Source organism: Oncorhynchus mykiss, chromosome 12, assembly GCF_057628025.1.
Source record: "Oncorhynchus mykiss isolate SJ-2025 chromosome 12, ASM5762802v1, whole genome shotgun sequence".
Taxonomy (NCBI): Eukaryota; Metazoa; Chordata; class Actinopteri; order Salmoniformes; family Salmonidae; genus Oncorhynchus; species Oncorhynchus mykiss.
In genome coordinates, this window is record NC_143033.1 from 9074390 (window position 1) to 9097744 (window position 23355).

The window sequence follows — 23355 nt, forward strand, 5'->3', positions numbered from 1 at the left end:
GAGAGACATGGTAGAGGAGACGGGAGTGGAGAGATATGGTAGAGGAGAGACATGGTAGAGGAGAGACATGGTAGAGGAGAGACATGGTAGAGGAGAGACATGGTAGAGGAGAGACATGGTAGAGGAGAGACATGGTAGAGGAGACGGGAGTGGAGAGATATGGTAGAGGAGAGACATGGTAGAGGAGAGACATGGTAGAGGAGAGACATGGTAGAGGAGAGACATGGTAGAGGAGAGACATGGTAGAGGAGACGGGAGTGGAGAGACATGGTAGAGGAGACATGGTAGAGGAGAGACATGGTAGAGGAGAGATACGGTAGAGGAGACGGGAGTGGAGAGACATGGTAGAGGAGAGACATGGTAGAGAAGACGGGAGTGGAGAGACATGGTAGAGGAGAGACATGGTAGAGGAGAGATACGGTAGAGAAGACGGGAGTGGAGAGACATGGTAGAGGAGAGACATGGTAGAGGAGACGGGAGTGGAGAGACATGGTAGAGGAGAGACATGGTAGAGGAGAGACATGGTAGAGGAGAGACATGGAGAGACATGGTAGAGGAGAGACATGGTAGAATAGAGACATGGTAGAGGAGAGACATGGTAGAGGAGAGACATGGTAGAGGAGAGACATGGTAGAGGAGAGACATGGTAGAGGAGAGACATGGTAGAGGAGAGACATGGTAGAGGAGAGACATGGTAGAGGAGAGACATGGTAGAGGAGACGGGAGTGGAGAGACATGGTAGAGGAGAGACATGGTAGAATAGAGACATGGTAGAGGAGAGACATGGTAGAGGTGACGGGAGTGGAGAGACATGGTAGAGGAGACGGGAGTGGAGAGACATGGTAGAGGAGACGGGAGTGGAGAGACATGGTAGAGGAGACGGGAGTGAAGAGACATGGTAGAGGAGACGGGAGTGGAGAGACATGGTAGAGGAGACGGGAGTGGAGAGACATGGTAGAGGAGACGGGAGTGGAGAGACATGGTAGAGGAGACGGGAGTGGAGCGACATGGTAGAGGAGACGGGAGTGGAGCGACATGGTAGAGGAGACGGGAGTGGAGCGACATGGTAGAGGAGACGGGAGTGGAGCGACATGGTAGAGGAGACGGGAGTGGAGCGACATGGTAGAGGAGACGGGAGTGGAGAGACATGGTAGAGGAGACGGGAGTGGAGAGACATGGTAGAGGAGACGGGAGTGGAGAGACATGGTAGAGGAGACGGGAGTGGAGAGACATGGTAGAGGAGACGGGAGTGGAGAGACATGGTAGAGGAGACGGGAGAGGAGAGACATGGTAGAGGAGACGGGAGAGGAGAGACATGGTAGAGGAGACGGGAGAGGAGAGACATGGTAGAGGAGACGGGAGTGGAGCGACATGGTAGAGGAGAGACATGGTAGAGGAGAGGTCAAAGTAACACAGGATCAGAGGGGTGTGTGGAATCAAAGTATGACAGCGAGAATGGAATGCCAAAACGTCTTTCCTTTGATGGCGCTGTAAGAAGCAAAAAGGATACTTATTAATCACGTTTGTGGACATGGATTTAGGAATTAGTAAACAACACAAAGTTAACAGATGTATATATCTCTCATGCCTAGCTTGTTTCTGTTTGGGACTAGTGAACTAGATCCATGAAATCAATATATTGATCCGCATGAGCTTGCAGCAAAAACATATCTAACATTCTTGAAATCAGATCGTCCCCCCTACTTTAAACACTGCGGATAAATTAAATATATACACTGAACAAAAATATAAAAACGCAATATGTAAAGTGTTGGTCCCATGTTTCATGATCTGAAATAAAATCCCAGAAAAGCTCCTTTCTCCTTTGCCTAGAAGATCCACCCACCTGACAGGTGTGGCATATCAAGAAGTTGATTAAACAGCATGATCATTACACAGGTGCACCTTGTGCTGGGGGCAATAAAAGGCCACTAAAAATGTACAGTTTTGGCACACAACACAATGCCACAGATGTCTCAAGTTGAAGGAGCGTGCAATTGGCAAGCTGACTGCAGGAATGTCCACCAGAGATGTAGCCAGAGATTTTAATGTTAATTTCTCTACCATAAGCCACCAACGTAGTTTGAGAGAATTTGGCAGTACGTCTAACTGGCCTCACAACTGTAACCACGTCAACCCAGGACCTCCACATCCGGCTTCTTCGCCTGCGGGATCGTCAGACCAGCCACCCAGACTGCTGATGAAAAACTGTCAGAAACGCTCTCAGGGAAGCTCATCCGAGTTCTTGTCGTCCTCACCAGGGTGTTGACCTGACTGCAGTTTGGCGTTGTAACCCGACGTCAGTGGGAAAACGTTGACCTTCGACGGCCACAGGCATGCTGGAGAAGTATACTCTTCAAGGATGAATCCCAGCTTCAACCGATGGCGTTACGTGGGTAAGCGGTTTGCCGATGTCAACGTTGTGAACAGAGTGCCTCATCATGGCAGCGGTGGGGTCATGGTATGGGTATTAAGCTACGAACAACAAACACAATTGCATTTTATTGATGGTGATTTGAATGCAGAGAGATACCGTGATGGGATCTTGAGGCCCATTGTCGTGCCATTCATCCACGCCACCATCACCTCATGTTTCAGCATGATAATGCACAGCCCCATGTTGCAATGATCTGTATACAACTCCTGTAAGCTGAAAATGTCCCAGTTCTTCCATGGCCTGCATACTCACTAGACATTTTACCCATTGAGCATGTTTGGGATGCTCTGGGATGACATGTATGAGAGCATCATCCAGTTCCCGCCAATATCCAGCAACTTCGCACAGCCATTGAAGAGGAGTGGGACAACATTCCAAAATCAACAGCCTGATCAACTTTATGCGAAGGAGATGTGTCACCCTGCATGAGGCAAATGGTCTAACCCTAACCCTAACCCTAACCCGATACTGACTGGTTTTCTGATCCATGCCCCTACATTTTTTACTAAGGTATCTGTGAACAACAGATGTATATCTATATTCCCAGTCATGTGAAATCCATTGTTCATGGCCCAATTCATTTAATTACTTCCTTATATAAACGCAATCATTTCAACGATTTTTAATGAGTTAGTTCATTATTTATGTTCCTTGTAGCTAGATCCCTTTGGACCAGATTTTACTTGACATCAAAAGAAGACATCTAGCATTCCCACATCCAAATCATGGTCATAATAATAATAATAATAAAGTAATGAGTGAAATGTTTATTAACATTAATACATTTTTTGTTGTTGATCGTTTGTCTGATTGTATGCATTGCCTTTTTTTCAGAGTACATGTGTATGTAACACATGGGGGGGGGGGGTGAATTAATTAATTGCATTATGCATTGTGATGAAATTGTACTTACATATGCTATACAATACCTTTACAGTGTATTCACATAGTATTCAGACCCCCTGGACCCCCCCCCCCACCACGTTGCAGCCTTTTTCCAAAATGTATTTAAACAAATCCTCAATCTACACACAATACCCCATAATGACAAAGCAAAAACATGTTTACAATTTTTTTGCAAATGTATTAAAATACATAACAGAAATACCTTATTTACATAAGTATTCAGACTCTTTGCTATGAGACTCGAAATTGAGCTCAGGTGCATCCTGCTTCCATTCATCATCCTTGAGATGTTTCTACAACTTCATTGGAGACCACCTGTGGTAAATTCAACTGATTGGACATGATTTGGAAAGGCTGTCTATGTAGGGTCCCACAGTTGACAGTGCATGTCGGAGCAAAAACCAAGCTGAGGTCAGGGGAATTGTCCGTAGAGCCCCGAGACAGGATTGTGTTGAGATCTGAGGAGCAGTACAAAAACATGTCTGCAGCATTGAAGATTCAAGAACACAGTGGCCTCCATCATTCTGAAATGGGAGTTTGGAATCACCATGAATCGTCCTGTAACTGGTCGCCCAGCCAAATTGAGTAATCGGGGGAGAAGGGCCTTGGTCAGGGAGGTGACCAAGAACCCGATGGTCACTCTGCCAGAGCTCCAGAGTTTTTCTATGGAGATGGGAGAACCTCCCAGAAGGACAACCATCTCTGCAGTACTCCACCAATCACCAATCTGATCACCAATCAGACCTTTACGGTAGAGTGTACAGACGGTAGCTGCTCCTCAGGAAAAGGCACGACAGCCCGCTTCGAGTTTGCTAAAAGGCACCTAAAGGACTCAGACCATGAGAAACACGATTGTCTGGTTTGACGAAACCAAGATTGAACTCTTTGGCCTGAATGCCAAGCGTCACGTCTGGAAGAAACCTGGCACCATCCCTACGGGGAAGCATGGTGGTGGCAGTATCACTACAGTGAAGCATGGTGGTGGCAGCATCATGCTGTGGGGATGTTTTCAGCGGCAGGGACTGGGAGACTCGTCAGGATCGAGGCAAAGATTAACAGAGCAAAGTACAGAGCGATCCTTGATGAAAACCTGCTCCAAAGCGCTCAGGGCCTCAGACTGGGGTGAAGGTTTACCTTCCAACAGGACAACGACCCTAAGCACACAGCCAAGACAACACAGGAGTGGCTTTGGGACAAGACTCTGAATGTCCTTGAGTGGCCCAGGCATAGCCCGGACTTGAACACAATCTAACATCTCTGGAGAGACCTGACAATAGCTGTGCAGGGACACTCCCCATCCAACCTGACAGAGCTTGAGAGGATCTGCAGAGAAGAATGGGAGAAACTCCCCAAATACAGGTGTGCCAAGCTTGTAGCGTCATACACAAAAATACTCTAGGCTGTAATTGTTGAAGCACCTTTGGCAGCAAAGTACTGAGTAAAGGGTCTGAATACTGATGTGGACTTGATATAACATTTACCTGGTCGTGCTGCTGCTCCGGTTTCAACTGTTCTGCCTGCAGCTATGGAACCCTGACCTGTTCACTTGTCCTGGAGCTGCTGTTTTCGACTCGCTCTCTACCGCACCTGCCGTCTAACTCTGAATGCTCGGCTATGAAAAGCTAACTGACGTTTACTCCTGATGTGCTGACCTGTTGCACCCTCTACAACCACTGTGATTATTATTATCTGACCCTGCTGGTCATTTATGAATGTTTGAACATCTTGGCCATGTTCTGTTATAATCTCTACCCGGCACAGCCAGAAGAGGACTGGCCATCCCTCAGAGCCTGGTTCCTCTCTAGGTTTCTTCCTAGGTTCTGGTCTTTCTAGGGAGTTTTTCCTATCCACCATGCTTCTACATCTGCATTGCTCGCTGTTTGGGTTTTTAGACTGGGTTTCTGTATAGCACTTTGTGACATCGGCTGAAGTAAAAAGGGCTTTATTTTTTATTTTTATTTTTTTATTTTACCTTTATTTAACCAGGTAGGCAAGTTGAGAACAAGTTCTCATTTACAATTGATTATGAGTTATGAATTATGAATACATTTGATTGATATTTCAGTTTGACAAATTTTATACATTTGAAAAAAAATCTGTTTTTGCTTTGTCATTATGGGTTAAGTGTGTAGATTGATAAGGGGGGAAAAAACAATTTCATACATTTTTTAATACGGCTGTAATGTAACGAAATGTAGAAAAAGTCAAGGTCTGAATACTTTGAATGCACTGCATATAAAAAAATATATAGTTACCATGGAGACATTGGAGATATAGCAGATAAGAATCATGAGTCATTTAAATAAACCACCATCCTGGGTCACTGTCTCAACAGGACCATAGACTTTCTGGGAAATGTGTAAATGAGATGAAAATATAGAGAGAGAGATAGAAAGAGAGGCAAAAGAAAACAGAGGGTATTTTGTGGCCTTTTTGTTTGAGGAAAACAAAATGGAGGCCGATACACAACAGTTAACATAACAAGGATGGTTATGCTGAGAATGGAGAGAAAGAAATGAAAGAACAGAGAATGACAGAAAGATAAAAAGGCTTCAACTCGTCCAATCAGACCAGATAAACCGGGGGAACTGGATGACAACGAACACACACACCTCTGAATCGCTCTCTGGTGAGCGCTGGAAGAAGTAGATTGTGTCTGGACAACGAGAGCTCTCAGCAGTCTCACTCCCTAAGGTATACACAGTGAACTCTGGTTACCTAGCGATATGTCGTGGCTGCAGTGGCTTCACTGAATAACGTCAGACTCACTTTTTGCTCAACACCCTCGTCTCAGGGGGTACTGAAACTTTGATGAATCTTGTGATTACTGTAATCAATCATATTTATTTATAAAAGCCCTTCTTACATCAGCTGATATCTCAAAGTGCTGTACAGAAACCCAGCCTACAACCACAAACAGTTGAGCAATGCAGGTGTAGAAGCACGGTGGCTAGGAAAAACTCCCTAGAAAGGCCAGAACCTAGGAAGAAACCTAGAGAGGGACCAGGCTATGAGGGGTGGCCAGTCCTCTTCTGGCTGTGCTGGGTGCTATATCAACGTACCTCTTCTGAATAGCTCCTGGAGGCTATCAGCACTCTGACTGAGGACAGCCCACACCTCCTCCTCTTGAAGGGGACCTCCTCGCACCTCCAGAGCTTCAGCCAGAGAGACATGCATCGTCCCTGGGAGGAGAAAATATAAACACACATTATTATTAAAACGAGCTAAGTGGGGACAGGGGCTTACAGTATATTGCAATTATAACAAAACCCAAAAATAATGGACTTGCATCATCCCGGAGGAACAGAAATATCTAATACATTTAAAACATACTTTAGCTTAGTGGTTTGTTGTAATTGGGGGGAGGGGGGTGTTAATTCCAGGGAGTGGGGATCTCCAGTAAACAGATCTTATGTTATGTGATTCATTCTTCCACGTGAGTTTTAAAACCGCTAAGGGAGAGGAGAGAAAGAGGATAAAGAATGCGATGTCACTACAACACCAGCACTGTAATACGGGCTAGGTCTCCCATCACATATTGCTCCCCTCCAGCTGACGTAACACACCGGCCCGCTGACGTAACGCACCGGCCCGCTGACGTAACGCACCGGCCCGCTGACGCAACGCAACGGCCCCCTGACGCAACGCAACGGCCCCCTGACGCAACGCAACAGCCCCCTGACGCAACGCAACAGCCCCCTGACGCAACGCAACAGCCCCCTGACGCAACGCAACAGCCCCCTGACGCAACGCAACAGCCCGCTGACGCAACAGCCCGCTGACACAACGCAACAGCCCGCTGACGCAACGCAACAGCCCCCTGACGCAACGCAACAGCCCCCTGACGCAACGCAACAGCCCCCTGACGCAACGCAACAGCCCCCTGACGCAACGCAACAGCCCCCTGACGCAACGCAACAGCCCCCTGACGCAACGCAACAGCCCCCTGACGCAACGCAACAGCCCCCTGACGCAACGCAACAGCCCCCTGACGCAACGCAACAGCCCCCTGACGCAACGCAACAGCCCCCTGACGCAACGCAACAGCCCCCTGACGCAACGCAACAGCCCCCTGACGCAACGCAACAGCCCCCTGACGCAACGCAACAGCCCCCTGACGCAACGCAACAGCCCCCTGACGCAACGCAACAGCCCGCTGACGCAACGCAACAGCCCGCTGACGCAACGCAACAGCCCGCTGACGCAACGCAACAGCCCGCTGACGCAACGCAACAGCCCGCTGACGCAACGCAACAGCCCCCTGACGCAACGCAACAGCCCCCTGACGCAACGCAACAGCCCGCTGACGCAACGCAACAGCCCCCTGACGCAACGCAACAGCCCGCTGACACAACGCAACAGCCCGCTGACACAACGCAACAGCCCGCTGACATACTTATAAAAACCAGGGAGTGTGAGGAATAACAACCCCCTCCATGAACACAGGAGACTATTATATATGAGAACCACCCCCCCAAAAAAATACCAAAGACCCGAAACGTGGACTGTTCTCCATGCTACAGTCCGGCAGGCGGTACCGGTACACCAAGGCTCAGACCAACAGACTCACACAGCTTCTAAACGGTTAAATAGATAACTACTGTTCTACTACAGACTATCCACACTGACTGTGCCCATCCACAGGACTCTCTCTACACACTCAGACAACCTACGCTGCTGCTAAAATGATTATCGATTAAATAACCCCATTACCCTGCTGTCCATTGATTATTGAGTGTCATTACATTAGTTGTTGTTTATTCTGCTACTAGTCACTATTACTCCTGTTTACATGTATACATTAGTATCTATTTATCCTGCTACTGGTCACTATTACTCCTGTTAACATGTAAACTCAGAAAAAAGAAAGAAACGTCCTCTCACTGTCAATTGTGTTTATTTTTCAGCAAACTTAACATATAAGATTCAACAGACAAACTGAACAAGATCCACAGACATGTGACTAGCAGAAATTGAATAATGTGTCCCTGAACAAAGGGGGGGGGGGGGGGGGGGGGGGGGGTCAATATCAAAAGTAACAGTCAATGCTTCTACACCAGTTTGGGGTTTTAGGCTGGGTTTCTCTACAGCACTTTGTGACATCAGCTGATGTAAGAAGGGCTTTATAAATACATTTGATTGATTATCTGGAGTGCCCGCCACCGGCATTAAGTACTGCAGTGCATCAGATTTGCCAGTTCTTACTGTGAGATGTTACCCCACTCTTCCACCAAGGCACCTGCACGTTCCCAGACATTTTGGGGGGGGGGGGGGGGGGTGGCCCTAGCTCTCACCCTCTGATCCAACAGGTCCCAGATGTGCTCAATGGGATTGAGATCCGGGCTCTTCGCTGGCCATGGTAGAACACTGACTTTCTTGTCATGCAGGAAATCACGCAACCAGTATGGCAGGTGGCATTATCATGCTGGATGTCTTCCCTGTAACGCACAGCATTGAGTTTGCCTGCAATGACAACAAGCTCAGCCCGATGATGCTGTGACACACCGCCCCAGACCATGACAGACCCTCCACCTCCAAATTGATCCTGCTCCAGAGTACAGGCCTCGGTGTAACGCTCATTCCGTCAACGATAAACGCGAATCCGACCATTCCCCCTGGTGAGACAAAACCGCGACTCGTCAGTGAAGAGCACTTTTTGCCAGTCCTGTCTGGTCCAGCTACGGTGGGTTTGTGCCCATAGGCGACGTTGTTGCCGGTGATGTCTGGTGAGGACCTGCCTTACAACAGGCCTACAAGCACACAGTTCAGCCTCTCTCAGCCTATTGCGGACAGTCTGAGCATTGGAGGGATTGTGCGTTCTTGGTGTAACTTGGACAGTTGTTGCCATCCCGTACCTGTCCCGCAGGTGTGATGTTCGGATGTACCGATCCTGTGCAGGTGTGGTTACACTCTCTGCCACTGCGAGGACAATCAGCTGTCCGTCCTGTCTCCCTGTAGCGCTGTCTTAGGCATCTCACAGTACGGACATTGCAATTTATTGCCCTGGCCAGATCTGCAATCCTCATGCCTCCTTGTAAATCAAATCAAAGTTTATTTGTCACGTGCGCCGAATACAACATGCCTAAGGCACATTCATGCAGATGAGCAGGGACCCTGGGCATCTTTCTTTTGCCGTTTTTCAGAGTCAGTAGTAAGGCCTCTTTAGTGTGCTAAGTTTTCATAACTGTGACCTTAATTGCCTTCCATCTGTCCATTCCACAGGTGCATGTTCATTAACTTTTTAGGGATAGGGGGCAGCATTTTCACTTTGGATGAATTGCGTGCCCATAGTGAACTGCCTCCTACTCTGTCCTAGATGCTAATATATGCATATTATTACTATTGGATAAAAAAAAACACTGGAGTTTCTAAAACTGTTTGAATTAGGTCTGTGAGTATAACAGAACTCATAGGGCAGGCAAACTTCCAAACAGGAAGTGAAAATTCTGGGGCTGGTTGATTTTCAACTCATCGCCTATTCACATCCCAGTAAGATATGAACCTGTTCGCACTTCCTACGCCTTCCACTAGATGTCAACAGTCAGTAGAACGTGGAATGAAGCCTCTAGTGTGATGTGGGACCGGATGGCAGCTATTTGAGTCAGTGGTCTGGCAGAATGCCAGTTTCTGGTTAAGCGCATTACTCTTGATATCGCCATGCGTTCCATTACTCTGTAGACAAAAACAAATGCTCCGGTTGGAACGTTATTGGATATGATAATAACATCCTGAAGATTGATTCTCTACTTAGTTTGACCAGTTTATTCGACCTGGAATATAACCTTTTGAAGTTTGTCCGAGTTCGCCTGGACCAGCGCCAGCTTTTGGACATGTGAACTAAACGTGCTAGCAAGAGTAGCTAATTGGACACAAGTAATGGGCATTATCGAACAAAACAATTTATTGCGGAACTAGGATTCCTGGCACTGCATTCTGATGAAAGATCATCAAAGGTAAGGGAATATTTATGATGTAATTTCGTATTTCTGTTGACTCAACATGGCGGAGAAATGTTGTTACTTCTGAGTGCCGTCTCAGATTATTGCATGGTATGCTTTTTTCGTAAAGTTTATTAAAAATCTGACACAGCGGTTGCATTAAGAACTAGTGTATCTTTAATTATATGTAAAACATGTATCTTTTGTCAAAGTTTATGATGAGTATTTCTGTAATTTGACGTAGCTCTTTGTAATTATTTCGGATATTCAAGGCATTTCTGAACATGGCGCCAATGTATACCGAGATTTGTGGATATAAATATGCATATTATCGAACAAAACATAAATGTATTGGGTAACATGATGTCCTATGAGTGTCATCTGATGAAGATTATCAAAGGTTAGTGATTCATTTTATCTCTAATTCTGCTTTTGTGACTATCTTTGGCTGGGAAAAATGGGCGTGTGTTTTTTGGATTTGGTGGTGATCTAATATATATGTTACGTTTTCGCTGTAAAACATTTTAAAAAAATATAACACAATGGGTAGATTAGATGTTTATCTGTCATTTGCTGTATTGGACTTGTTAATGTGTGAAAGTTAAATATTTAGAAAAAATATTTTCTGCGGAATGTTGGGGGGGGGGGGGGGGTTCCGTTAACGGAACGTGTGTCCTAGACATGTTCATTGATTATGGTTCATTGAACAAGCGTCGTGTTAAAACCCTTTACAATGAAGATATATTTGGATTTTTACAAATTCTCTTTGAAAGACAGGGTCCTGAAAAAGGGACATTTCTTTTTTTTCTGAGTTTATATATTACCATTAGTACATTACTGTCAGTATTTATTATATTCCTTCCACTAGGAACTTTACATGCATACAAGGCTGAAAACTTAGTTCACAAAAAATTAGGAACAGGTTCCTAAGATTAAGTTGTACTCCATTTTGCCCTCAGAACAACCTCAATTCGTCAGGGCATGGACTCTACAAGGTGTCAAAACCGTTCCACAGGGATGCTGGCCCATGTTGACTCCAATGCTTCCCACTGTTGGTGTCAAGTTGGCTCGATGTTCTTTGGATGGTGGACCATTCTTGATACACAAACTGTTGAGCGTGAAAATCTCAACAGCTTGGCACTTATTGATACAAACCAGCTCGCCTAGCACCTACTACCATCGTTCAAAGGCACTTAAATATTTTTGTCTTGCCCATTTTTACAGAACACATACAAAATTCATTTTTCAAGGCTTATATTATTATTTTTTAAATCCTTTAATTGAAGTGGATTTAACAAGACCTTAGGTTGTATTTTTTATTTGTAAAGTTGTTTCCTTACAAAAGTTTGATTTATATACACTTTTAGATTTTAGAACCTGCGACCGCTACCATCTGTCCCGGGATACTGCCAGACCAAAAAGCCTGAAGTTGTTTGCCGTAGCTAGCTATTAGCCTCGCTGGTAGCTATCAGTATTAAGCTAGCAGGGTTTCCCATGAACAGCTTGAACACAGTCCGCGACGTGGTTAGCCCTTGTGGATGGGACCGCGAAGGTGTCCCATGCTAATTGTGGCTGTATTCCCTGCTAGCTGTTGCTTTTCCCCCTGTAATCTGACCTGGCTGGAACTGTGTTCTATAGCTACCATGGTTAGCCGATGCTGCTACCAACAGTACGTGCAAAGACATTGCTTTCGTGCTCACCACTATGAGGATGTAAAAGGGCACATTTCGGCTTTTGCAATGCTCTTTTGTTCACTTAGTTGAGAATTCCCTGTAAGGCGAGAGACATTGAAGACCAGCTAGCCGGCATTCTCAAATGGAGGTTGCTATTAAAGACCAGCTAGCCGGCAGTCTCAAATGGAGGTCGCTATTAAAGACCAGCTAGCCGGCAGTCTCAAATGGAGGTCGCTATTAAAGACCAGCTAGCCGGCAGTCTCAAATGGAGGTCGCTATTAAAGACCAGCTAGCCGGCAGTCTCAAATGGAGGTCGCTATTAAAGACCAGCTAGCCGGCAGTCTCAAATGGAGGTCGCTATTAAAGACCAGCTAGCCGGCAGTCTCAAATGGAGGTCGCTATTAAAGACCAGCTAGCCGGCAGTCTCAAATGGAGGTCGCTATTAAAGACCAGCTAGCCGGCAGTCTCTAATGGAGTTCGCTATTGAACGTTTTCAAAGCTGCAGGAGCTGTGTTTCGGACCGACTCTTCTCTGTATACATCAATGATGTCGCTCTTGCTGCGGGTAATTTTTGATCCACGTCTACGCAGACGACACCATTCTGTATACACCTGGCCCTTCTTTGGACACTTAACTAACCTCCAAAACGAGCTTCAACCCCATTACAACTCTCCTTCCGTGGCCTCCAACTGCTCTTAAATGCTAGTAAATCTAAATGCATGCTCTTCAACCGATCGCTGCCTGCACCCACCCGCCTAGCATCACTAGTCTGGATGGTTCGGACTTATAACATGTGGACAACTATAAATACCTAGGTGTCTGGCAAATGATGACACTGCATTCCATTTCATATTTACAACGATTTAGAAATGTCCTTCTATATTATTAATGACAGATGTTTTATTAAAAATGGTCCCTCCTGAGGCCTCCCGGGTGGCGCAGTGGTTAAGGACGCTGTACTGCAGCGCCAGCTGTTCCACCAGAGACCCCAGGCTCTGTCGTAACCGGCCGCGACCGGGAGGTCCGTGGGGCGACGCACAATTGGCCTAGCGTCGTCCGGGTTAGGGAGGGCTTGGCCGGTAGGGATATCCTTGTCTCATCGCGCACCAGCGACTCATGTGGCGGGCAATGCGCGCTAACCAAGGTTGCCAGGTGCACGGTGTAGCCTCCGACACATTGGTGCGGCTGGCTTCCGGGTTGGATGCGCGCTGTGTTAAGAAGCAGTGCGGCTTGTTTGGGTTGTGTATCGGAGGACGCATGACTGTCAACCTTCGTCTCTCCCGAGCCCGTACGGGAGTTGTAGCGATAAGACAAGATAGTAGCTACTAAAACAATTGGGGAGAAAAAGGGGTAAAATTCATTTTTTTTTTTTAAAAAGAGTCTCCTCTCCATGTTGTCTACAGAGACTGAACAACTTGACCTGCAGCCACCCAGGCCTGGTCGTCATTGGCTGGCGAGATGTACACAAATCTTGTGTGGTCGTTTCTTATCAAGAACTGCATCTCAACAGCATCAGAGGCCGTCTTAAATTTTGTTACCAGTCACACAAACTGCCTGTGTATATACACCGAGTATACCACAGAAAATACACGATCCATGTCTCAAGGCATAAAAGTCCTTCTTTAACCTGTCTCCTCGCCTTCATTTACACTGATTGAAGTGGATTTTAACAAGTGACATAATAAGCTTTCACCTGGATTCCCCTGGTCAGTCAGTCTATAAAACATTAGGCTCTTTCCATGAAAAAGTGTATACCTCTAACCCTAGACTCAGGGACTGATACTCATTTCATTCCCTTGTTTATTTGAGCTAGATGGACTCATTCTTCACTCTGCTAATCCCTGCTATATCATTATGTTGATGTCTTTCCTATGAGGGGCTAAACTTCCCTTTCATCATGTGATATGGTACAAAAAACATTAAATTATAACCTACAGGATTTGCATTTTAATATACATTTGTTGTCAGATTGTAAATCACCTCAGGCTTGCCAGTTGCAGACTACACAGACCAATATTGTCACTGGGGGGTACCAGGAAGTTAAACTGGATCAAAATAAATAAATAGATATTTTTATTATGCCATGTGATCACATGCAATGTGCCAGTTAGCAGAACGCATGATTACAGTTCATATGAGAACAGGAGAATAGATAGATCTCTCACACACACACACACACACACAACGACCAACACCTACACACCGACCAACACCTACACCTACAAACACACACACCTACACCCACCTACACCCACACACCTACCGACCAACACCAACACCCACACCAACACACACACATCAACACAGAGATAAAGATTGCCCACTAGCTGTCTGTAATACGGTACGCTTAGAACGAGTACTGACAAAAAGAGAGAAAGGAGACTAATCACACACACACACACACAAGCTCCTGATGAAAGTAAACTTTGCACAGAAAGTTTGCATTCAATCATACTCGAAATGAGTCGACAATAACAATCTCTCCTCATCCGTTACATATGTGACACTGCCTGCCCAAATCAGGGTTCATTCTATAACAGCACTGAATGGATAAACATTTATTTATTGTTTCATTAACCTTCCGACTTGGTCAGAAACACAGGGGGACCGATGGGGGGGGGGTACCAAAACAAGCTATATGAGCCCATTGTTAAACGCTGTGAATTCTGGTTGACTGAAAATAGAGCCTTTTTATCCTACCTTGTACTAAAAAAATAAAATAACGTTGTTTTTTTTTAAAGGCCAAATGTAAATACACACATTCAAGGTAAATCTTTAAAATAGTTCAATAAAGAATGAAGGGATTTTGTTTTTCCATGCGCAGGTTGACCTTACTATTGGAATTGCTCATAAGTAATGTACTAAATAGGGTGGCATTTAGGACTATCATAGACATGCCTCATTTACAGTAGTTTAACTGCAGAACTAACACGTGTTCCACTAGACACGTCTTAACAAATCTCTGCTTGGGAAAAACCTCTTTGAATTCATTTCATACAGTCAAATGAGGCAAGACCTGAGAACAAGTCTAAACAATGTAGGGTCTACATTCAATCAGCTTCATATCGTCGGGGTATGGACTCTGATGTGCCAAGCGTCAAGTCTGGAGGAAACCTGGCACCATCCCTATGGTGGGGGCAGCATCACGCTGCGGGGATGTTTTTTAGCAGCAGGGACTGGGAGACTAGTCAAGATCAAAGCAAAGATGAACTGAGAAATTGTACAGAGATCCTTGATGAAAACCTGCTCCAGAGCACTCAGGACCTCAGACTGGGGTGAAGGTTCACCTTCCAACAGGACAACGACCCTAAGCACACAGCCAAGACAACGCAGGAGTGGCGTCAGGACGAGTCTCTGAATGTCCTCGAGTGGACCAGCCAAAGTCCGTAATTGAACCCGATTGAACATCTCTAGAGAGACCTGTATATAGCTGCGCAGCAACCCTCCCCACCCAACCTGAGGGCGCTTGGGGGGGATCTGCAGAGAGAAACAGGAGAACACCCCCAAATACAGGTGTGCCAGGCTTATCGCTTCATACCCAAGAAGACTCAAAGCTGTAATTGCTGCCAAAGGTGCTTCAACAAAAGTACTGGGTAAAAGGTTTGAATACTTATGTACAGTTGAAGTCAGAAGTTTACATAAACAAGTTAATGACTCCAACCTAAGTGTTTCAACTACTCCACACATTTCTTGTTAACAATCTATAGTTTTGGCAAGTCAGTTAGGACATCTACTTTGTGCATGACAAGTAATTTTTCCAACAATTGTTTACAGGCAGATTTTTTCACTGTTTCACAATTCCAGTGGGTCAGAAGTTTACATACACTAAGTTGACTGTGAATTTAAACAGCTTGGAAAATTCCAGAAAAGGATGTCATGGCTTTAGAAGCTCCTGATAGGCTAATTGACATAATGAGTCAATTGGAGGTGTACTTGTGGATGTATTTCAAGGCCTACAGGAAACATATGATCTCTGTAAAGGCAAACAAAGGTTTCTGTACCAAATATTAAGTTCTGCTTTTCTGATGTATCAAATACTTATGTCATGCAATAAAATGCAAATGTATTACTTAAAAATCATACAATGTTATTTTCTGGATTTATGTTTTAGATTCCATCTCTCACAGTGGAAGTGATCCTATGAGAAAAAAATTAGACCTCTACGTGCTTTGTAAGTAGGAAAACATGCAAATTCGGCAGTGTATCAAATACTTGTTCTCCCCACTGTATATGGGATTTGATACTGTGATTTTATTGCGATTTGATGTTCCAAACATTGCTCACCATATGTCTGCTGCAGAGAGACAAGACAGAGACACGAGAAAACTAGTTTTGATCAGTCATGGAAATAAAAGTGATGAAAACAAATGTATTCCCAAAATGGAGAACAGTTTGTGCTGAGTTTGCAGTGTGGGAGTGGGGATTCAGAGTGTCTATGATTAACGGGCAAGGTGAAGCACATCAGAGAACCCCCCCGCACAAAATGTTGCCCAATGTTAAGAATAGGAGCCAGGGTAAGTTGTTCCATCAGCCATCGAGCTGCTGGACCAGTGGGACAGTAGGCTGCAGGCTTTGAATACAGTACGTGAACATGTAACTCTGTGACTTTCACGTTTTCAGTACTGTATGTAATAGTGTTGTGTATTTGTGTGCTGACACCACAACAAAAAAAAAGTAGTTTTATGTAAATGGACAATAAAGTATATCTTACAGTAGAGTTCATTACACAGTAGAGAACTCTACAGTTGAGTACACTATAATATAGTGTACTTTACTGTGCTGTACAAACTTATGAAACAGACATCTTTGATTGGTACAGACTTTATCCGGTCCAGAACAACCAAATTTTGTATTTTTTGAGGGCAGAGCTCATAAAAAATAGAAGCATATACTAGTGTGTAAAAATAACACCCAAATAAGCAAAAGGAAGATATTTAATAACCTTTTGTGTACCTATTTAGGATACATCACCATGAAGATCATGATATTAATTTCCATTATTATTCATTTCCTATGCATCAGGGTCCCATGATAATTCCGTTACAGAAAGGTAGTTACCAGGTGTAAATCCATTTCACTTACTGTAGTTCAATAACCAGTAGATTTGTGTCACGTCATAGCTGACACCCTATTCTTTCTGCATACATCGTTGAATCTTAAGTCGGAGCAGATATTTAAGAGTTATTTTTTTGGAAAACGTGGATATAAAAACGGAGGGAGGTTTTACCGAAATTCTTGTTACCCAAACTTTGCATATGCACAGTTCTTCCAGTAAATGTTATTGTAAAATGTCCAGCGTACATTGTTAAAAGTAGTCCTTGTGCATAGAGAGTTATGGTTTGCTAAACACAATTCTGGATTTGTGCTGTTGATGAGACAGCCCGCTGGTCCACCCAACCTGTCAAATGGCAATTTAAAATACGTTCATGTCCATTCCATGATCTTTATTTCAATAGGTTTTCTATGCAGGATTGACAGTATGATTTAAAACATATGTTTTGGCTGAGAAATATAATAAAATTGACATTTTAACTTTTCAAAAATGGTACCATAAAGATGGTTGGAGGGCCACACATCAGAGAATAACTTGAATGGGAATACCTATCACCCACCCTGTGTTCAAAAGAACGTTATGACTGAACCAACGTTGGGCACAACAAACATCTCAGATGTAAAGTAGGGTTTACACTACAACATAATAAACATGTATTTGGTGAGGAATTTACTAGACAAAAAAAAAAAAAAAAAAAAAAAAAAAAAAAAAAAAAAAAAAAAAAAAAAAAAAAAAAAAAAAATCGGTAGCATTTTTCTTGTTGTGAAAAAATGTCAACATTTGTATTTTAAAACGTAAGAAATTATTTTAAAAAATAGTTTGACAACCTTGTGTGTAAGCTTTTAAAAATGTTAGCAATCTCACACCGTTTATCTTTTCCAGTGATTGATGTTTCTAATGTCTCACAGGCAGGGACTCAACTTTCAGCACCTTTACCTCTCGACTGTTTTGGCATTCAGGTCCAAAAAGTCACTTTCTACAAATGATACATCCAGCTCAATGTAAGTCCCACTAATAAAGAAATAGTTGTTTGATGCCTTCTTTCCACTAAACTTTTTTCATCGTTGTCACTCTCTCCAATGGCACCCTATCCCCATAGTGCCATAGACTAGTGCCCTAGTCAAAAGTAGTGCACTATATAGGGAATAGGGTTCCATAGGGCTCTGGCCTAAAGTAGTGCACTATATATAGGGAATAGGGTTCCATAGGGCTCTGGTCTAAAGTAGTGCACTATATAGGGAATAGGGTTCCATAGGGCTCTGGTCTAAAGTAGTGCACTATATATAGGGAATAGGGTTCCATAGGGCTCTGGTCTAAAGTAGTGCACTATATATAGGGAATAGGGTTCCATAGGGCTCTGGTCTAAAGTAGTGCACTATATATAGGGAATAGGGTTCCATAGGGCTCTGGTCTAAAGTAGTGCACTATATAGGGGATAGGGTTTCATTTGGGATGCATGCAGTGTGATAAACCCCAGCTGCTAGGCTGGAGCGATAAAGTATGCTTAAATCCTCTGAATCCCATTGCGATGTGATGCAAGTGAAGTATAGGAAGAGTCGGGTTTTAAAGGGATTACATTTAACTAAGCAAAAACCATTAGTACCTAAATAGGTGTGCGTCACATTTCAATTGAAATGTGGAGTCAGACCGTCTGTGGGGTTTACAGCCTGTTGCTGTAATGCTGATGTAACAGGGCTACATCAGTTATGGGTTGTAGTGTTTCTCCTATATCTGTATAGATGAACGCCCCAGGAAGAAACCAGTTGCTGCTCACCACCACCACCAAATAAAGCTCTAAAAACATAGATTCTGTCGTGAATATTACACGCTGGGATGGATCGGTTTTGCAGAAACCTCTGCCAAATCCTGAAGCTTATCTAACGCAATCCACGCTGGTCAAAACGCAGAAGAAAAACAAAAAGCTAAGAATAAGCATCACAATCTACAAATCAGCCAAATGGGTGCAAATGAGGACACAATTATTCTAATGGATGGTAAGTGGATCAGTACGGTAGAGTTGATGACTGGCATGTAGGGATAGTAATACATATTTATGCAAGAATGCAAGTTAAAATACTTTGGTCAATGGGATGGATCCAGGACCAAAGGGAAAGTGGGTTACAACCCATAACGATACTCATTAAAAAAACACGACAGAATGGGTGAGAGTGAGTAGCACGGAGAAGACCTTGGCCCAATTGTTTAGCGTTCTTGTTATTTCAACAGAGACCTAACAGTGGAATGTTTTTATCCTGACAGAGGCTGCTATGGAGGGCAGGCCCTAGAGAGAGAAGAGAGAGAAGAGAAGAGAGAGAGAGAGAGAGAGAGAGAGAGAGAGAGAGAGCTGGCGGGCGAGAGATAAAAAAGAAAGTGCGTGAGAGAGAAATTAAAAAGAGAGAAGGCAAGAAAGAAACTGCACGAGAGTGAAAAAGAGCAAGAGAGCGAAAGGAGAGAAAGAGGGTGTGAGTGAGAGTCATTTTCTCTTTCCAAAAGGGGGTTGGTTTGTTTTATTCCAAGTTATTTCCCACACTACATTTAGAGAGAGGACTAAGACTACTATGTCACAGTCACAAGAAGGTGCTATACATGGTCACAAGCCAGGTTGTATATTCTAAAATCCACAAAGAAAAAAAAAAATCACCTTTTCCCACCAGTGGTGTTTCCAATGGTGCGTTTCCACCAAACTGTTGCAGATCAAAACGAGTGCGTGATGACGCAGTGCACACAAAACACACTTTTTGCTTTAAAAAGTGCAACGGACAGCATTTCAGAAACATGAAAATGTATTCAAATCTGTTCATATACACCCCCAGGATGAACTACACCTTTCTTTTTGTTACATTTGTGACAAGCGTGCACTCAAGTCATTTTCACAAATTCCTATAGAGTGTTTTGGGAATGACATACAATACTGGACAAAGCTGCCAAGGCAACGGGTGGCTACTTGGAAGATTCTAAAATATATTTTGATTTGTTTAACTTGTTTGACTAGTACATGATTCCATGTGTGTTATTTCATAGTTTTGACGTCTTCACTATTATTCTACAATGTAGAAAATAGTAAAAAATAAAGAGAAACCCTTGAATGAGTATGTGTGTCCAAACTTTTGAAAAAATTCTGTAGCAATATCGAGTGGGAAAACAGCTGTGCGTTTGGACAATGAGTAGACACTGCAGTAAATAAAACCTAATAAAAACACGTGTCCTGTCCAGGACCGGCGTCGACACAGACCGGTGGGCTATATATAGCCAAGCAGAGCTTCATTGGGCCTATATCATTTTCCGCACGGGCCTGCCATCATTCACTTGCCAAAAGCCACACCTGAACGGATTTCTGCTAATTCCACGGGAGTCCTTACATTTGGGAACTTTACAGTCCTATTGATAAAACACCATGAAAAGATGGGCAACTGGTGGAGAGAGCGTATGCACATCAACAACAAGATCAACAACTAATGCTAGCCAGAGTGAGATGCGCTAAAATCTAACGATGCAACGCTAGATAAATGTTATCAAACTTTTTCAGCTAGTTGGCGCGTCAAATGCACTGATAAACGATGGGGAACAGTAGCCTGCTCGTCCTTCTGCAGTTTGCCTGCCAATGCACGCTTGTCCCAACCCACGTTTTGGCAACTGAAAGGGAACTTGCCTGCCTCACAAATACATTTGACTGACAACAGATATGTTAATTTTGGACAACAGTCATTCATGTTCAGAATAGCTAGCAAAGCAATTCACATTTTTTGCTAGCTAACCAAATGACACCTGCATCTCTAGCTGTAGGCAGTGAAAAACAATGAGGGGAATAAATCAGTGGAGAGAAAAAACATTTTTTTGTTTTTAATTTTACACGAGCAACTGCGACCCAAACTGGCCATGGTTTTATAAGAAAAAAACATGTCCCTTTATAAATGTCTACAGGATGCTGTATATAGCATTTTAAAATTAAAACAAAAAATAATATTTATCCAGCCTTTGCTGCTATGCTTGCAGATGTGCATAATATGCTGTGACGAATCAAAAGTATTTAATAACTTAAAAAAAATAATAATAATTTAAATGCAGCTATAAGTTGAAACATGTTTTTCGTGTTTTTGCACAGCATGGATCACCAGTGCAGTTGAATGCAGCATTGCTGGATGGTCCTGTAATGTCCTGTAGTTAAGTAGCCAGCCTAGACTACTGCTCTAATGTTGCTGTAACAGGCCTACTACATGTTCTACCAGGCCTACTACATGTTCTACTGCTGTAACAGGCCTACTACATGTTCTACTGCTCTAATGTTGCTGTAACAGGCCTACTACATGTTCTACTGCTCTAACAGGCCTACTACATGTTCTACTGCTCTAACAGGCCTACTACATGTTCTACTGCTCTAACAGGCCTACTACATGTTCTACTGCTCTAACAGGCCTACTACATGTTCTACTGCTGTAACAGGCCTACTACATGTTCTACTGCTGTAACAGGCCTACTACATGTTCTACTGCTCTAACAGGCCTACTACATGTTCTACTGCTCTAACAGGCCTACTACATGTTCTACTGCTCTAACAGGCCTACTACATGTTCTACTGCTCTGACAGGCCTACTACATGTTCTACTGCTCTGACAGGCCTACTACATGTTCTACTGCTGTAACAGGCCTACTACATGTTCTACTGCTGTAACAGGCCTACTACATGTTCTACTGCTGTAACAGGCCTACTACATGTTCTACTGCTGTAACAGGCCTATTACATGTTCTACTGCTCTAACAGGCCTACTACATGTTCTACTGCTCTAACAGGCCTACTACATGTTCTACTGCTCTAATGTTGCTCTAACAGGCCTACTACATGTTCTACTGCTGTAACAGGCCTACTACATGTTATACTGCTGTAACAGGCCTATTACATGTTCTACTGCTCTAATGTTGCTGTAACAGGCCTACTACATGTTCTACTAATCTAATGTTGCTGTAACAGGCCTACTACATGTTCTACTGCTGTAACAGGCCTACTACATGTTCTACTGCTCTAATGTTGCTGTAACAGGCCTACTACATGTTCTACTGCTGTAACAGGCCTACTACATGTTCTACTGCTCTAATGTTGCTGTAACAGGCCTACTACATGTTCTACTGCTCTAATGTTGTTGTAACAGGCCTACTACATGTTCTACTGCTGTAACAGGCCTACTACATGTTCTACTGCTGTAACAGGCCTACTACATGTTCTACTGCTCTAACAGGCCTACTACATGTTCTACTGCTGTAACAGGCCTACTACATGTTCTACTGCTCTAATGTTGCTGTAACAGGCCTACTACATGTTCTACTGCTGTAACAGGCCTACTACATGTTCTACTGCTCTAATGTTGCTGTAACAGGCCTACTACATGTTCTACTGCTGTAACAGGCCTACTACATGTTCTACTGCTCTAATGTTGCTGTAACAGGCCTACTACATGTTCTACTGCTCTAACAGGCCTACTACATGTTCTACTGCTGTAACAGGCCTACTACATGTTCTACTGCTCTAACAGGCCTACTACATGTTCTACTGCTCTAACAGGCCTACTACATGTTCTACTGCTGTAACAGGCCTACTACATGTTCTACTGCTGTAACAGGCCTACTACATGTTCTACTGCTGTAACAGGCCTACTACATGTTCTACTGCTGTAACAGGCCTACTACATGTTCTACTGCTGTAACAGGCCTACTACATGTTCTACTGCTGTAACAGGCCTACTACATGTTCTACTGCTCTAACAGGCCTACTACATGTTCTACTGCTCTGACAGGCCTACTACATGTTCTACTGCTCTGACAGGCCTACTACATGTTCTACTGCTGTAACAGGCCTACTACATGTTCTACTGCTCTAACAGGCCTACTACATGTTCTACTGCTCTAACAGGCCTACTACATGTTCTACTGCTCTAACAGGCCTACTACATGTTCTACTGCTGTAACAGGCCTACTACATGTTCTACTGCTGTAACAGGCCTACTACATGTTCTACTGCTGTAACAGGCCTACTACATGTTCTACTGCTCTAACAGGCCTACTACATGTTCTACTGCTCTAACAGGCCTACTACATGTTCTACTGCTCTAACAGGCCTACTACATGTTCTACTGCTGTAACAGGCCTACTACATGTTCTACTGCTCTAACAGGCCTACTACATGTTCTACTGCTCTAACAGGCCTACTACATGTTCTACTGCTGTAACAGGCCTACTACATGTTCTGCTGCTCTAACAGGCCTACTACATGTTCTACTGCTGTAACAGGTCTACTACATGTTCTACTGCTGTAACAGGCCTACTACATGTTCTACTGCTCTAACAGGCCTACTACAT

The 23355-nt window shown here is 44.0% G+C and overlaps 1 protein-coding gene across 5 annotated transcripts in view; it reads right to left on the reverse strand.

Annotated features, from left to right (window-relative positions):
• The window catches only part of ptpn13 (protein tyrosine phosphatase non-receptor type 13), a 166280-nt gene that overhangs the window by 132303 nt on the left and 10622 nt on the right, over positions 1 to 23355 (reverse strand). For all 5 annotated transcript variants that reach the window (XM_090191624.1, XM_090191627.1, XM_090191626.1 and 2 more), the window contains exon 2: positions 6406 to 6525. In XM_090191624.1, coding sequence (XP_090047750.1) covers positions 6406 to 6520 — 115 coding nt within the window. In that variant the 5' untranslated portion in view covers positions 6521 to 6525. The remainder of the gene's footprint in view (positions 1 to 6405; positions 6526 to 23355) is intronic.